Genomic DNA, 17,287 nt, shown 5'->3' with positions numbered 1-17,287 from the left:
TCATATTTTGAGGGTCAAATAAATAACTTTTATTATAAATAAAATTATTATTATATTATAACTTTTTTTTTTTTTTTTTAAGAATAGCATTCTTTGCAACATGCAGAATTTATATCTGGTTAAACCCATGTTATAATGAATAGCTCTTTTACTTCATTTTCCCAAATTGTATCTGAAAAATGGCTGTTTTTCTGAGGACAGTTAATATTTTGGCATTTTACAGATCAAAGACACTCATCTTGAGAAATACAATAGAATTTAAAGATCAAATGTTAAATATTTTCAAATAAAATCAGACTTTTGGTGTCATTATATATTTTTGTATTGTGGGCTCAATATATTTTTTTTTAAATTCACAAAACTGATAATGGCATTCCCCATATGTAAAATTACAAAATATGAAATAACACAAGTACAGATGTATTTACTTTATTGTATAAAATGTTTAACTTGTTAACAGCATACAAATATTTAATGTAGTCAAAAAGTACAAATATTTACATCGACTAACATATACATATGTTTCAAATAATGTATTCATGATATTGAATGCATTGATCCCTGGAGAGGATTTTTGGTATTTAGCGACATTCTTCTTTCAGCTATGTTAATTTTCTATACATGCGTGATTAATTTAAAACAAACATAACATTTAAATCTAACTGTGAAAATATATCGATTTATAAATTGGTCTTTATGCTCTCCAGAAGTCTTAAAAAAAACAGTGAATCTTTCAGAGAACTCAAACAGGGATCACCATTAAATGCAGCTATACGGGATACAGCTTTTCAAAAGGCTTCAGTCATCATACTCTCCAACTTCTCCTCTTCTCCGGAGCAGGACGCAGTGAAATTTCTCTTGAAATACTGCATTTCTATTTTCCCTGACTCGTGTGCCAGGGCTATTCCTGAGTAAGTGTTTTGTTGTCCTGAGTCTCCAAACACAGCCATAGCTGTCACCCTGAAAACAGAGAACACACAAAAAACTGATATTGACACGTAACATAAACGAATATTTAAAACTATTACATTCATTAGTGATCTGTGTCTGCTGTTACCTATCAGCATTCATTCTCTCGGTGGCCACAGGCTGCGTGTCATTTTTCAACAGGTCCCATATGTGGAGGTTGGAGGCGGCATCGAGCACACAGAAGACCGTGGGCCTGGTCTGAGCCCACTGCAGAGAGACCACCGCTTCACCACCCGTGGCATCCCTCCACTCTGCTACGGGCTTCTCATGGCTGAATGCATGCAGCCTGATGCTGCCATTCCCACAGCCCACCTGGAGGACGGAGAAGCAGAAAAAAAGACTGAGTAAAGTACATATAGTGTACTTTTTCTGAGGTACTGTATGAATTACAGTCTCTGAAATTCATCCTGGTATCTATGATTTGATGCATTCAATCCTTGCATAGGATACCACAAAATCAAGATTCATATTCAACATTTGATTCGAAAACAGGCCTTTTATGTAGGCTTGAAGACTGCCTTTCTTCCTCCAACCGTACAACTATTGTGCAGTCAACCTTCATGTCTACCGTAACTATGGACACATTCTGCGTTGTCATGCTGTCCCATCAACACTTCAGCAGTTAAACCCTGCGTATCATTGTTGATTACACTTTCACTTTAGGTTCAACGCGCTTTCTAAGTGGAATAAACTACAAACTGCCCTCAAACTAGAGTCTTGAATTCCCCTTGGAGATTTTAAAGCTTTATTAATTAATGTTGTTTTTTTTCCTGATTCTTGTCACTTCTTCTTGCTCTAATTATTTTGTTATTGATCGTATAGTTGTGTTGTTTCTTTTGCGGATCTCTCTTGGAAAAAAAGATCTCAATGGAACTTCCTGATCACATAAGGATAAACAAATGAGATGATCATTACCTCTCATGCAGTGAATTGTTGTTTTCACACTTACGTTTTTGTATGAATTTGAAAATCAAGATTTAATATAATTTCAAAAAAGCCGCCCGCTCACCAAGAACAAGCGTTGTCTGAAAGGAGAAAAGTGGATTGAGTTGACGTCAACAGGTCGGACTCCAACCTCCTGAAAGCTGTAACACTTCGGTGGAGCCTTCAAACCGTGACTTGTTCCATGGTTGACCAGACCCTGGACAGAAATGACATAAGTCACAAACTCAAATGGGGGAATCATTTTCTTCATATTTTTGGGGAAATCATATGAATTACACTCACCATATTGGTGCCAATGAAGAAATGATTGGAGTCGGTTGGGAGGAATCTTAAAATCAGAGTCTGTAACGGCCTTGTTTTCACTGCATCTCGCGGTGACACCCTGAGAGTCGCACGGAGCGAGACGGGAGGAAGAAGGTCGAGGTCAGAGGTCGCAACATTCGCGGGCAAAAACAAACCGCGCCAACAGTGGAACATGACACCGCATCACATTCACACTGCACATATACAGTATGTTCCCATCAAATGTTGAGCTGAACAAATCAACAGCGTGCAACAAACAGGATCGTATGACCACAGCGGAGCAGCTGTGTTTCACTGGGCAAAGACATTGTGGGGTATTTTGAGCCCAGCGGCTAGCAGTGACGGATGATCATAACAAGCTATTTATCAATCTTACCTCTCAGCAGTGAGGAGGGAGGAGCTGTGAAGCAACTTAACTTTCCCCCCAGGTCGGAGCCCTGCGAGAGGGGAAAAAAAAGAGAGAGGCTGAAGAGGGTGCCGCACGTGAGAAAGATGAGTATGTTCATGGAAAAAAAAAAAAAAAAAAGACGGCGTGCTCCAACCTAGATCTGTCGGAGAGCCTGCCTCGTTGCCTTTTGGGAGTTCCACCACCACCTAAAGGACGGAGAGAGGAGATGATGCAAGTCTATCAACACCTCTGAAGTGGATAGAGAAGGAGGGTCATAGAAATGATTCTTTGTCTTACTTTTGTTCAGCTGTAATAATGCTGAAAGTTTTGCAACTACAGTTCTCATCATTGTAGGGTTGAAAACTGGAAAATAAGCAGGTCAGCTGTGGGCTGCACCTTGTTCACTGTTTATTCAGCCTGTTTGTTTACATGATGGCAAATTGGCACCATTAACAGTTTCTGTTTGCATGAAATGTAGAAAGAGATATCACTAGATTAGTTTGATATTAAAGTAAACGTAGAAGCGTCATAATTCCCTGGCAAGTTCAGGCATCATTTTCTATGATTTCTAAGCGTATTATTGGACGTATATAAGTGATGCACAGAGACAATGATACCCCTGGGTAGTGCAAGTCAAACTGAATCTAAAATTATGTTTGCCATTACTGTCTCTTCAGATTTTATTGAGTTATGATTCTGAGAAGGAGTGACATTTTTAATTCAGATTGCGTCGACAGGGTGCTAAAGCTTTAAAAGTACCTTAATTGCTTCAAAGGGCTTTATTCTTGCTCCATGTCTCTCTCTCTATGAGTCCCCCCCCCCCCCTTAAACCCGTCTTTCCAAACACACCTCACAGTTTGAAAAACCTCTGGTGTCGACATCTCCAACCTACCCAGAAATTTAAAACCCCGCTTTCATCCAGAGAAGCCAGCTGGAACGACAACCCGGACGACTCTGGATTAGGAAGCAGAATAACACTCACTTAAATATAAAAATCAACTGTGAATGGCAAAAAGACATATATCACATGATACACATGATGTACAATCGATGTGTTAACTATTCCGTACCTTCCTCAGATGCCAGAAGTGGGACCTCTGCCCTCAGCCCTCCAGCTACAGCGGACGGGACGACTTCCACAGACGTCACGGATGACAAATGGCCCGAGCCGGCCATCACTGCATCTGTGTTGACAAGGTGACAAAGCTCTCTTATCTAAGAAAGCAGCCTCTGAACTTTGAGTGAGAGAAAGGGCAGAGGGAGTCTTGGTTCGCTGTGTGTGGAGGATAAAGACGTTTACCCCTGTTTTCTTACTTGAATTTATTTTCTTGGGACTGAAGTGAAAAGAGTAGAATGTGTGAAACCGTGTGAAAGATCAGGGGTCTTTATATTCTCAAAATAAAAGCAGTAAACACGCGCTTGGTGTGAGCGGCAGGACCAGTGACATGATGTATTTTTGGGATGACTTTATACACTTGATAAAGGTATGCAGAAAGGCTCCGAAACAGCATAAGTGAAAGCAGAGTTTCTCCTGACGCACCAGTGGAGAAAGTAGGCTGTCTGAAGGTCCACTCATCCTCCCCTATCTTTAGACGGTGGTGGTCACTCGCAGGCTCCCTCAGGTCCCACAGAACCACCGAGCCCACCGATGTGCCTGCAAACACCAGTGTGGCCTTTCCAGGGCTGAAACAGCAACACTGGACCTGGAACAAAGAACAAGAATTACAAGCATTAAAGGTTAACGTTAATGTTAGAGATTCGCTCTGAGACCACAGATGATATCAGCGTTTGCTGCATTTAAGACGGTGGATTCGCATTCTTTAGTTCAACTGCAGCTAATATCAGAATGGAGCTGTGAGTTATTGCCTTTTCGAGTATAGTGTTGACACTTTTATTTTGAGCGGAAGGTTAGAAAAGGATGAACTAAAAAGACTGCAGTTTAGGGACTCTAACACACCCAGTTTATTTTTCTAATAGAGACTATTAAAGTAATATTGACTTTGGCTTGACATTGAATGCATTTTTGAAGAACAACAGGTAAAATTTCGCTGACATCTATGTGCAGTCAGCATGTGCAGGAGGAACAATAACGGCAAGCAAGGACCCTTTCAATGTACATGAGGGCTTGTGACCAATGTCAACCCTATCATTAAAAATGTGCTTTTATATACATGAACTGTAAGATATACAAGTTAGGTTGGGGTTTTTTTATTTTTAAAGACTGATCGCTTGCATCACATTTATCATAAATATTTTTTGCTTTAACTGATAATAAAAGCAGGAAACGTCACCTCGGATTCATAGACGAGGATCTTCTGAGGTCTGGACGGCTCCCAGATGTTCCAGATGCAGATCATGGTGCAGCTGTCAAGACGCACGGCGCTGGGCTCCGTGGTGGCCATGTGGACCGACATCATGGTGTGCCTCTGGACCCGAGAGAAGTGCACCAGGCTGACTTGACGACCTGCAAATGGCAATGAAAAAAGCGTCCGAGTGGTGTGATCACACGCAGTGCATGTACAATACAGTTAGCCTGCGAATGGTATAAGAACAAGGTGAACTTCTCCGTTTGTGCCGCGTACCGTAAAGAAAAGATAACTTCGTGTTGAGCTGTAAACTTCCATCGCTGAAAGACAGCGCGTCTGTTTGTGTCTCCAGCTTCCTCAGAGATTTCCTCTCAGCTTGATCCTCCTCCAGCAGGACGACCATGACCTTGATTCGGTCACAAATCGCAACAGGAGTTAATATTGACAGCAGTGACAGTATTTAAAAAAAAAAAAAAAAAAAATGGTGGTTGTAAAAGCTACATGACTCTTTAAATACCTGTGAGGCTGATCGCAGAAACGACGTCAGACGCTGCGAATCAAAGTTCAATTCGCTCATGGTTTTGTTCCGCGCTTCCTGAGGGAGGTTCGCATCTGCCAAAACCCGCAAAACACAATTAATAAACTCCACGTGGACATGCTAAATTAATTTAGAGAATCATCTTGATGTTTTTTTGTTTTTTTTCACCCCCGCAGGCTCCGTTGTGCTCTGGTGGATGTTGTGTCCACGTCTCACACGTCTCTATTTCCTCCGTCTGGATGTCTCGGTCTGCATTATCCTCATTCCACTGAACGTAAGCCTGACAAGGAAGGCGTTCTCGCATTGTTATTTGGATATTTTCAGATACTCTTTTATCATTTTGGTGGAGGTGGAAGGAGAACGAGAGACAACAGAAATGAAAACGGACCTGTTTGGTGTTTGCAGTTCCAAAGCTTCTGATGTACATGTCATATTCATTGACAGGCAGCAGATCCAGGTGGGAGAAAGTCATGGAGAAATCCAGGTCTATTAAACGAAGCAGCTCTGTACTTCGCTTCCTGTAGTCAGAAGAAATACACATTTAAGGTGCAATTACATAACAAATATACTGTCAGATTGCTCGAAAGGTCTGTTTCTCATGCACTTAAAAGTCTCAGTACGGTCATTGGTTTTGTACATGTTTTTTGCAAGTTAACCTACTGCTGTTTTGTGGCAACTTTCTTGCTGACTTCACGCTTCTTCGCGGCCACAAAGTCGATAAACTTTCCACGCTGGGAGGCTCGACTCTGGCTCTTTTCAGAGGCTGAAAAAAAAAAAAAAAAAAAAGCAGTGATGACATACTTATAATTCTGCACAAAAATAGTCTGCAGTTAACTGTGTCTTTTTAATAGACACAAAGAAACCAATCTGAGGACACTGTAGGAACACCAAACGCTTGATTTAATAAGCAAAGACTGTACCTTTGGACCACTTAAGCCCATCTTCTTCCTCTCTGCCCACACTTTCTCTGGACTGAGCTGTTCCAACAACTCGCTCATTCTCTTCATCCATGGCTCTCTGAATTGCTTCGATCTCTTTTCTCCGTTGCGGCGTGAGCTCCTGCCTCTCTTCACCCACCTCTGGCTCCTTCTCATCCTCACCTTCATTTGCGCTCTCATCCATCTCCTCAAAATCCTCCTCATAATCCTTTAAATAGATTAATCAATCACTTATCACTTACAAAATGTTTGACACAAAGTTAAAAAAAAAAGAAAGCAAGATGAGCACATAACAAAAAACTAAATTCAAGAAATTGGACACACTCATGAAAACTCAGACTCACCAGTTTCTTAAATGGATTAGAGGATGCAAAGTAACATGAAAACAAGTAAGCAAATGTTAAAAACAAAGATGTGAACATAGCGAGAAGCACAGAAAAACCACACCATGTTGCCTATTATGTAATAGAGGGCTGTAGAAATACCTCAAAATCATCTTCATATTCCTGGTCAGGCAAATGTTCATTGACAACCTGAAGTAGGAGAAACATTGAACACTTCAGTGACGTGTGCAGTGATACTTGATGATGATGATGATGATGCTACTCTTCATTGAAGCTGGAAGTAGAAGGAGTACAGTGTGCACAGTACCGTAAGCAATACAACAAACAGCATGAGATTCCCCAACTACAAAAAGCACCTCATGACCTGCTTTAATCAGCTGCAGCATGCTTTCATGCAGGCACAGAAAAGTCGAGCTGAGATACTAAACTCAATTGTGACTGCCAAGATATTATATTCTTTAAAAAAAAAAAAAAAACACACGCCAACCAACCAAACAAACAAACAAACAAACAAATGCCAGAGTGGATTATTTTCCTTGAAGACTACAAGATAGGTAACCAAACTGAGCTTCTTACAGGCTGCTCTTTGTCTCCTTCATCTTTCACATTAGCTTTGCAGCACTCAGAAACCACTTTAACTTCCTACATTATGAAAGTGACATGCGGGAGATGGATGGGCATAAAATCCATTCGAGAATTCAAAGTGATGGACCCGTGTTATGAAGGCTGTGAGGGGAATTTGTGTGTCTACCAACCTCTGTTTCTACTGTAGTCCTCTCAGGTCTTTGACTTTTGTCAGATGAAGATTTCTTGGGGTGGGTTCTGTCTTGGTGGTTTCTTACTATGTCCTCTTCCTCTTTGTGCCTTTGATCTCTGTGCTTCTTTTCCGCATCTTTTTCTTCTTCCCTGTGTCTTCTCTCCTTGTGTTTCCTTTCTCCCTCGTCTTCCTCTCTGTGCCTCCTCTCCTTGTGTTTCCTTTCTCCCTCGTCTTCCTCTCTGTGCCTCCTCTCCTTGTGTTTCCTTTCTCCCTCGTCTTCCTCTCTGTGCCTCCTCTCTTTGTCTGCTCGCTCTCTGTCACCACGATGACGCCTGACCTCTTCGCCGGGCTCTTTCGAGTCTCGACGCTCCCTGGATTCACTGTCATTCTTCCGTTTCTCGTCCTGAGGGCGAGGAAAATCCACACAGTGTAACCAACTACATTTCCTCATAATGGTCATACATTTATCCCAAACAGAGCAAATTTTGTTCATTATTATAAAATACAAATCAGTGAACGACCAGTAATGCTGGAGATACTTACATGATGTCCTCTCTCTTTGTGTCTCCTTTCTCTCTCCTCTTTGGATTTTCTGTGCTCTTCTTTGTACTCTGAAATCAGAACAAAAATATTGACACCACAATCCTGTAAACATGCTAATCTGAGCGTGCACACTGCTGTTCTTTACCTTTTTCTTCTCTCTGTTCTGAATGTTTTCTGTCTCCATGTCTCTCTTGGATTTCTTTGTCATTCCTCTCGTCTCCGCGGCTGTTTTTATGTCGCTCTCTCTCCGGATGCCGATCTCTCTTCTCTCTGTAGTACTTCTCCACCTTCTCTTCTCTTCCTTCCTCAATCACTTCATGTCTTCTTCTCTCCCTCTCACTCCTATGCTCTCTGTCCCGTTCCTCCCTCCTTCTTTCCCTGTCTCTGTCCTCCCTATCTCTGTGTCTCTCCTTGTCCCGCTCCCTTTCATGCTTTTCCTCTCTATCTCGTCTCCTGTCCCTGTTTTCTCTGTCGTCATCACCGTACTTGCTTTCATCTACCAATCTGTCCCTTTCTCTCTTCTTCTCCCTGTCCCTCTCATCTCTCCTGTCCTTCTCCTTGTCACCTCTCCTATCTTGTGAACCCTCTTTCTTTCGCTCTGTGTATCTGTCTTGTTTGTCTGCGTCTCTTCTCTCTCTTTCCCTGAGCTTCTCTCTCTCTCGCCTGGCCTCCTTCTCCTGATCTCTGTAACGTCTCTCTATAGATTCCCCACCACGCCTCCTAACATCAGTAGGTTCTTCTTCCTGAAAAAAAAAAAAAAAAAAAAAAAAAGATCAAATAAAACAATGTATACTGTTTGGATGTAATACTGTCTGTTGATATAAATCGACTTTCATAAACTCTTAGTAACTTGCCCTGATGTGTCTTCTCAGGTCAGCAGGTCTCCATGTGTCTTCCTTGGTTATTTTCTAAAGAAACACGTGTTTTACGTTCACTGGCAAACCATATGGACGTTCATTCAAAGACGACGTAAACATATTCTGACAATATCGAACCAAATCCATGCAAGTCAATACAACGGCGTTCGCTGCCAAATATAACGTCTGATAACCTACCACGTCGGACACATTTCCTCCCGAATAAACCTTTCCCAGCTGTGACTCAGGCGCGGTAAAGACAACGACAAAACCACTTACCTTGTCGCTATGCATGTTCCCCCCATGTAGTTATGCTTTTCAAGCTTTCCAATTGCCGAAAATTAGCTCATATTTTGGGAATGACGCCGCCATGATGGCAAGCGCCTCGTGCGCATGCGCAGTTTGTAGAAACCAAGGAGAACGCGTCATTTCGGCTTGACAACAGGCTTGTTAATCAGCACAAGAGCAATCGCTGGAATCAACAGCCAGTTGCCATGGCAGCGCGATGCGATCAGCAAAACATTATGGATAAAATAACAAAATATTTTAATTTTGGGGCATTTATTCAACTACAACCACAACAGGAACTTTATGGGTTTACTTTTTAAGCCAAATAAACTATTTAAAAACCCTGCACGGTGCACAATTAGGACTTTTCCGTTGTTTACTTTATGTAGTTTACATGCTGATATACTTATTAATTGACTAAGGTTTTGAAGGCAGGACTTTTACTTGCAGTTGAGTGTTTTCACGGTTTAGTATTCGTACTAAAGTGAGGACCTGAATACTTCTCAATTCGGCGTGTTAATTTTGTTTTATATATATATATTTATTTTATTTCACATGTACGTTGGTGTAAAATGGATAAGCTGTAGTTACCGGTAGTGAACACCAGATGGCGGTATTTATTTATTTATTTTTTAAAATTCTTACAGGCACCACTGGGAGAGCTCACAACTGGATCCCTGTGCGTATTTGGAAATGATCATTCCCACCGTGTGGAGCTACTGTGGGCAGAGCCGTGGACCGGTCTGACTCAAACAAGCCTGGATTGTGTCAACGTAATGCTTTCTCGACCTGTGGTTTTGTGAAAACTAAAATGGTAAATGCCGACGATTCCTCCGGGGGCGATGGGCCGGTGCGCAGGTGAGCCGACGTGAGAACAGCAGCCTCGGTCCTCTCGCACATGGCAACCGTGTCACTCGGCCTTATTTGTATTTTGACAGTTTGAAGACGGACTCTGGGGGCACAGAGACATGTCAAGAGACAGCATGACAGCCGTACGAGGAGCCCACCCGCACAATGCGAGCCCCGCTTCACCAAAGGAGAACGGACACACCGTGCCGAGCCCCGCCAACTTTCCCCATCCCTCAGCCGGGAACACACCCGAGGATACCCCGGTGTCCTCTACCGGCGAGCTGACCCAGACCTGGGTCCAGTTCGCTAAAACATTTGTGCTCATTTTCCCCGTGTACGCCTTGGGCTATTTTGAGTTCAGCTTCAGTTGGCTGCTGATTGGACTTGTTATCTTTTTCTGGTGGAGGAGAAACGCAGGAGGGAAGCACAGCCGGCTGAGCCGAGCGCTGGCTTTCTTTGAACAAGAGGAGCGAAGTGGCAAGCAGGGTCTTACGACCTCTGATTTACCACCCTGGGTGAGACGCACTTTGACATACAGTCGAACAGATCGTTATCTGTGTGCACGTTTATCCCGGCCGTGCTGTTCCTCTGGAGGGCGTGTGTGTGTGTGTGTGTGTGTGTGTGTGTGTGTGTGGTATATTTGTCAACAATATTTTTGAGTTTCCAGGAAAATCCTGTCAGCTGACACGATCAGGAGGAGTAGAGTTGAGCTGTAAAGCTGTGATGGGTTCAGCTGTCCCTCCCCCCCCCCAGCAGTGACATTAGCCTGAGCCCCGGTCTAAATACAGCAGGGTACAATGGTGAACCAGACACCACGCTGCGGAGGAAACATGCCCACATGGCGTTATTTTGGGATTCGGACTGGCTATCTTCTCCTGCAGTGATTCGGTCTATTTCTGCAACACTTTATCTTGGCAAAGTTTTGAGACAGTTCAGGGGTCCTTGACTCTGTCTTGTCAGGGTTAAAAGATTAATGTTTTGATTTGCCTCCTGAGACTTCCACAGAGACCCTCAGCAGCCCCAGCACGTAAGCAGTAAGGTGGCTGCATCTTATCAAGCTTTTACAAATCAGGAAAATGACACAATAATACATCATATTTCAGTGATACGTATGCATAGATTAACTGCAGGTGTATCCTTAAAATAAATGTAGGATGTGATGGAAGAGAGCTCATCATTTTTGTCACGTGTCCGAGTGTTATGTGACTTTTCTTGGTGCCTTTTAAAGAGGTTTGTGAATCACTTTGTAATCCATGTTGTTAACTGCTGTCTGAGGAAACAGATGAAAGATAATGGCTTGGTCAATGAATGCACTTTGTTTGCCTAAAGAAGGTTAAACTCTGGTATACTAGACAGAGATAAATGAGACTGTAAAGTGTCTTCTGCATACATTAGAGTAAAACAGTGGATTTCTTTTATTCAGGAGCTCAGAGGGTCTCACAGGTCCAATTTGGTAAAGTTACATAGACAGATTTGACTTAATTTAATCAAATATTAGCAAAGCAAAAAAATGCAGCTTAAATAAGGTGCAAATTAAAGACAGCCTCAAGTCTCAAACTGCCAAATTAAGACTTTCTGCATCAGACTCACAGCAGGTTTGTGATGTTAAATGCGGCCTCATTTAAAAGAGTGTTCTGCTGACACATGGCTGAGGATGCATTGAGGCTGTTAAATGGGGGTGGAGAAGCTGGATGGGATTGAGTGAAAGCATCCCACTTAATGGAAATACATTATTGAGTGACACCCCTCCACCCCTTGTTTTAAGGCTGTGGTTTATAAAAGAAAGAGCACATCAAGCACTACATGTAACTCTGGTCTTATAACTGCAGCAGCTTTGCATCATCATGGGAAATCACATCACAACTTCCAGGGATTTTACAGTGATTGATAAGGAGGCTCCAGATTGACAAACTGAGCACATCAGTGTATCAATAATGGGGATTTTCACCAGTTAAAGTGCTTAAATCTTGGCTATTGACAGTTTTTCGCCATTATTCAGAACTGGGTCTTGATAGAGATGGTATTACTAATCCAAACTGCAAGTGCTGATGTTTATATCCTCTCCATGGCTGGCTGGTGTTTCAGCGACTTGCACTGGGGGGAACATGGCACTTATTTCACATATATACAGAGACACTGGTTAAATTATTCAGTCAGAGGGCAGCGGACATGAATTCAGTCTATGAACGAGCACAAAGGCAACAAAGGCATTTTTTCTTCTTTTCAACCATCATATAAGAATTCAGCCCATTGCAAAGCGTGTAATACACCCGGTCCGCTAGGGAGTGATGTGTTGTTTTGACGGTTTGCGTTGCCTCAGCGTGAAAAGTAGGCACTCGTCACACATAGGATGTAAATAAAAGTGCTTCCAGGTCTGAAATGTGAGGCCAGTGTAGAAGTGCCTGGAACTGCTATACCACCGAAGGCCACTAGGGGTTGACTCCAAAAGCCTCTTGCTCCATTGACTCCAATTCAACTTCTCTCATGAAATTCAGAGTCATTAATTAGATGTTAGGCCTCAAAAAGCTGTGTGTTTGGGGGCGTTTGATTGACAGGCCTGTGGTGCAGTCAGGTTTCCGCCAGCGGTGAGCGGGCGTGGTGTCCTCGGAGGTTGAGTTAGATTCACTGCTTGCTCCTCCCCAGCTCGTCCAAACATGGTGACTTCTGGCTCAGAAATAGCAAATTGGCGACAGCCGAAATACCGAACTCGATGCTTCAGAACGCCAGTTTACAAACCAGTGGGTGACGTCACGGTTGGCTAGCGCTCGTGGTCACATAAGACAGGTCATGTGATTAAGTTGTGGTCTGTTATCTAGGAAGCCAGGGTTCGAGTCTAGGAGAAGGCAATGAAGATTTCACAAAAGTTTTGGTGCTTAGCTTTTTTTCCCCCCTAACCCTTACTAAGAGCTTTTTCAGGACGCCATGAGGCAAACACGTGACACTGACATGCTCCCTTCTAGTTGACTGGGAGGCGTATTACATGCTTTATGAGTCATATCAGTTTTAAAAATGGAATGGATTTTAAGAAATAAGAAATGGATAGAGAATGACCAATTAAAAGAGACATTATTTATCACTTTTATCATACATTGAATATCAAATTGTAGAATTAAATCCACTTTTATCACTCAAAGAACGGTACCAGCAGCAGATGTAGTTGTGGTTTCCTCCCTCTCACAGGTCACAATTCATCCAGCAGTTGCAAATGAAAGAGATCAATATGCTGCTTTCCAACCTCAGCTTTATTTCAGGTTTATGATCGGTGTGTAGTTCAGAGGACTCGGATCGTCTGCATCTTTTTAGACCTCGAGATGCACTTCTGTCAGCATGACTGATGCAAAGTACATTTTAGAGGTAAACATTATGTGTCTGAAACTGATTTGTTTGTCAGTTCAAAGACATTTTTACTGTACTCAGATATACGGGATTGTTTTTCAGGATATGAATAAGGTCCTTCATTAATATTTTAATATCCAATTAGCTGTATTTACTTTCAGGTCCGGAGCACCTCTCAGACTCAGGGAGCTGATGAGTTTAAACTCAGGGACAATAACCCTCTTTAAATCAAACCCCCAAGCAGACTGTTCATAACACTTTCAGGAGACAATGCTCAATGACTTCTCAGTGTCACACCGCCACAACAACGACGTCTTCGACTAAATAATTGAGATGCTTTGCGCTCAGTTTGCTCAGCCAGCACTTAAAAAAACATGTGTCTCATCGTGTGAATCACCGTTACCTCACCTACATTTTATAAATAAGGTCACTGTGTCAGGTGTATTAATGAATCCTTGGTGGTGCCTCTTGCAGAGGATTATATTATTTCCACCTCTTGCTTATTAGCCTGGATCTGTCATACCAGATGAAACTCTCTGCTCCCTGTCGTCCTGCTCTTGTCACTGGTTTATCCGCACTTTGACAGAAATGCTGGATAAGCACTTTTGTCGGCTCCACGATAAATAGTGCTGTCCCTTGGGGCCGTCGCATCACATGTCATATCTCAGCAGCGCTCCAGGCAGCTGGCATCTTTTCACCTTTCTGTTGAGATTAGGGAATAAACGCCTCAAATTCAGTGGCGGGAGAAGCAGCCTCACTCGTGTGTTATTTATTTAGGTGGCTTGTGCATCGCTGCACACCTTTACGCACTGTATTGACTTTATTTCAGGCATTTCCTTCACCTTATGTGAAATCAATGGCTGATTTACTTTGCTCGTTTAGGAAGTTTAGTTAAATTGAAGCCGAGACTCAAAGCAGTGTGGACGTCTAAGTGAGATTAGTGCAGGATGGAAAGACGAGCGGCTGATATTTGCTTTATCTGGATACTTTTTTGAGGATGTCGGTTATCTTTTCAGCACAAAACATATAGTGATAAAAGAAAGGTCAATGCACTCTTTTGGTGGAGATAAAAAAAAAAAAAAAAAAATAGGAAAAAGTACAATGATTTTTCAACAAAAAGCCTCTCCAGCCATATCAAAAAGCTCTTGCACTAAATGGTGTAATACATCAAAACACGACAGAAACACTTCCCTGTCAATATTTTTTTGTATTTGAACTAATTCATTGCTTTAAAATGCCAAATTTCTTTTAATATCTGGGATTGTCAAAAACAGAGTGTCATCTTCAGCCATCAATTTTCCTTTGAGGCAGAGTTACAGCCTAAAAGCTTTCAGAAAATAGAATCTGACATTATTCAAATGTGATAGAGGAGATTAAGTTTACAAATTAGCATTACATACAACAGGAAGTTTAAACAGCGTATCCAGGGACAGTATAAGTACACTTAGCTTCAAGTCCCCAGACCTTAATTAGTTAAAATTTTTCCCTCAGAATTTGGTTTTGAGTGTTTCAGCTTTGTTAAAACAGCAGCGTGGCTCGAGGGATGGTAATGTCTGTATGTCAGGCAGTCAGCCGAACCACTTTATTAATTGAAGTATCTCAACACCTATTGAATGCCATTAAACACATGTGATGGCTAATCGGGATGAATTGTAATATTTCTGGTGATTTCTTAACTTTTCATCTGGTGCCATTATGGGTCAGTTCTACAAATTGCTTTATGACCTAATCCTAATAAATAACCCTGACCATGCTAACATGCTAAACTACAATAATGAACATGGTAAGCACGATGCCTGTGACACATTAGCATGTTAGCATTGTCATTGTGAGCCTAGTTGTAACCCACGTCACAAATTGGTTTGTCTACTGGCGTTTTGAAGCCATCTCGGTTGTTTGGAGTGAGAAGTGACCATATTTGGACAAGCTGGGAGAAGTGAGGGGTGAATTTCACTGAGAACCCAGCGACCTCACTGCATCCCAGGCATGTCAATCAAACCAGACACAACCCACCAAACATAACTCTATTTCAGGTCTAATATATAATTACTAATATAATTATTTTCAGAAGGATCCCCAGAACACTAATCAGGAGGGAATTTATCTAATGACATCACAATTACTTCTGGGAAAAAAATGTATTGACTTTGTATTTCATGAGAGAAGTGTACTCTTTTTGTGTGGGAGTCTATTGGAGCCAGAAGATCCTTTTGAGTAAGTGGTATTGTACTTTTAGGCACTTCCACATTGGCTTCCACTTTACAGACCTGGAGGCTACGTCCATTTTTCTATGTATGAGTATAACTAATCAATGATCTATGTATGTATGTATGTGTGTGTGTATGTATATATATATATCCATCCATCCATCCATCCATCCATCCATCCATCATCCATCCATCCATCCATCCATCCATCCATCCATCCATCCATCCATCCATCCATCCATCCATCCATCTATGTGAGATGTGCCTGTATAATGTTTTGCCTACTGCGACACGGAGATCGTTAGCTCTGTTTTTTCTATTGTAGGTCCACTTCCCCGATGTCGAGCGAGTGGAGTGGCTAAACAAGGTAAAGAATTGAGCGGCTGTCTCTTGAATTTGTTTGCTTGAGTGAAGCCCCTTTTTTTCTTTTTTTTTTTTTTTTCGTTTTTTCGTTTTGTGAAAATGGGTGTAAATGGGATGTTTGTCGCCCTCCTGCTCTCTCTCCTCATCCCGCTGGGGCAGTGAATGTTGCCACACTGCAGCACATTTGACTTAACATGCAGCTCTGTTTCTGCTGCCGCCTGAAATGCATTAACCCTTATGAATTCCAATGGCAATGACCAGGATGTGAATTTTGAGCCACATACGAGTTTACATTTACATTATATAGATATGAATATAAACAAAATTATGTGTTTGCTGCTAGATGTCTGAGTCTGACAAGACTTTACTTAAATAGAACTATATTTTAAATGTTTTAAAATTCCATGTCATTCACAGTGTGATATATGTACCTGTATGAAGCAGTGAGAATTGCTTAAAGATGCAGTCGATGTAGTGACTGAATATCCCTTAAAGTCTTACAGCGCATACATTTACTGTCCATGTAATTTAGAATGTTTATATAATTAAAAAAACAGCACCAATTTCTACTCTGATTTTTCTTTCAAGTTCAGTTCTCTTCCTGTATCCCCTCAGACGGTGAAACAGATGTGGCCGTACATCTGCCAGTTTGTGGAAAAACTCTTCCGCGAGATGATCGAGCCGGCGGTGAAGGAGTCCAACGCCCACCTCAGCACCTTCTGCTTCAGCAAGATCGACATAGGAGACAAAGTGAGCATGTCGTAGTGCTGCTGCATGCTGACTGCAGACGCTCACACCCACTCATCTTGTGTTATTTCAGCGGTGACAAAACAGACCACTAGCAGCAGGTGTCATGGGACAACTGGTGAGGGTGTGCGGTAGCTTGAACGTGAACATACATGCACGTCGCTGACACATGTTCTTGCCCCATAAATAGTTTCCATGTGGGGTTGGGAGAGGGGCTGACCTTGCAGTATATACTTGGGTGTTGGCAATGGGGTGGATGGGTTGGTGTGTGTGTGTGTGTGTGTGTGTGTGTGTGTGTGGAGGGGGGGGGGTCGTGTTGAGTGGTTTGCTTGGAGTGGTTTACCGGTCGTAATGGCTCCCTCTGTTACGTTGTAGCCACTGAGGATCAACGGGGTCAAGGTTTACACAGAGAATGTGGACAAGAGACAGATCATCATGGACCTACAGATCAGGTGAGCCAACCAGATCTCCGTTTAAATCATCTTTATTTTACCTTTCTGATTCTTTAAGATTTCACCCCTGGCTATTAGGGTAACAGGTTGTGCAGTTTACAGCAAACACTTCTTGAACAGCTACTACTATTGTATGTCAGAAATCAACCTAGTATCA

The 17,287-nt window shown here is 42.2% G+C and overlaps 2 protein-coding genes across 6 annotated transcripts in view; one reads left to right on the top strand and one right to left on the bottom strand.

Moving 5' to 3' along the window:
* Positions 1-311: 311 nt before the first annotated feature.
* Positions 312-9,266, bottom strand: dync2i1 (dynein 2 intermediate chain 1). The gene is made up of 22 exons (XM_069696291.1): positions 9,168-9,266; positions 8,882-8,939; positions 8,177-8,770; positions 8,032-8,099; positions 7,487-7,891; positions 6,873-6,920; positions 6,370-6,595; positions 6,110-6,212; positions 5,838-5,967; positions 5,618-5,729; positions 5,429-5,523; positions 5,188-5,317; positions 4,897-5,069; positions 4,146-4,308; positions 3,676-3,789; positions 3,498-3,559; positions 2,760-2,811; positions 2,594-2,654; positions 2,197-2,296; positions 1,979-2,110; positions 1,058-1,281; positions 312-960 (listed from the first exon to the last, which is right to left on the bottom strand). The coding sequence occupies exons 1-22, from the start codon at positions 9,180-9,182 to the stop codon at positions 789-791; spliced, it is 3,237 nt and encodes a 1,078-aa protein (XP_069552392.1). The 5' UTR covers positions 9,183-9,266; the 3' UTR covers positions 312-788.
* Positions 9,267-9,882: 616 nt separating this feature from the next.
* esyt2b (extended synaptotagmin-like protein 2b) overlaps positions 9,883-17,287 on the top strand; it is a 33,587-nt gene continuing 26,182 nt past the window's right edge. For 4 of the 5 annotated variants that reach the window (XM_069696305.1, XM_069696303.1, XM_069696302.1 and 1 more), the window contains exons 1-4: positions 9,883-10,540; positions 15,894-15,935; positions 16,547-16,681; positions 17,054-17,130. In XM_069696305.1, coding sequence (XP_069552406.1) covers positions 10,145-10,540; positions 15,894-15,935; positions 16,547-16,681; positions 17,054-17,130 — 650 coding nt within the window. In that variant the 5' untranslated portion in view covers positions 9,883-10,144. The remainder of the gene's footprint in view (positions 10,541-15,893; positions 15,936-16,546; positions 16,682-17,053; positions 17,131-17,287) is intronic. The other variant, XM_069696301.1, reaches the window with a different exon arrangement.

The sequence above is a fragment of the Brachyistius frenatus genome, unplaced genomic scaffold (assembly GCF_029030835.1).
Source record: "Brachyistius frenatus isolate BFR_SWC_R1_liver_20210118 unplaced genomic scaffold, ASM2903083v1 Contig_21, whole genome shotgun sequence".
NCBI lineage: Eukaryota > Metazoa > Chordata > Actinopteri > Embiotocidae > Brachyistius > Brachyistius frenatus.
The sequence above is the reverse complement of the archived record's forward strand: the minus strand, read 5'-3'. Positions and strand labels throughout refer to the sequence as shown.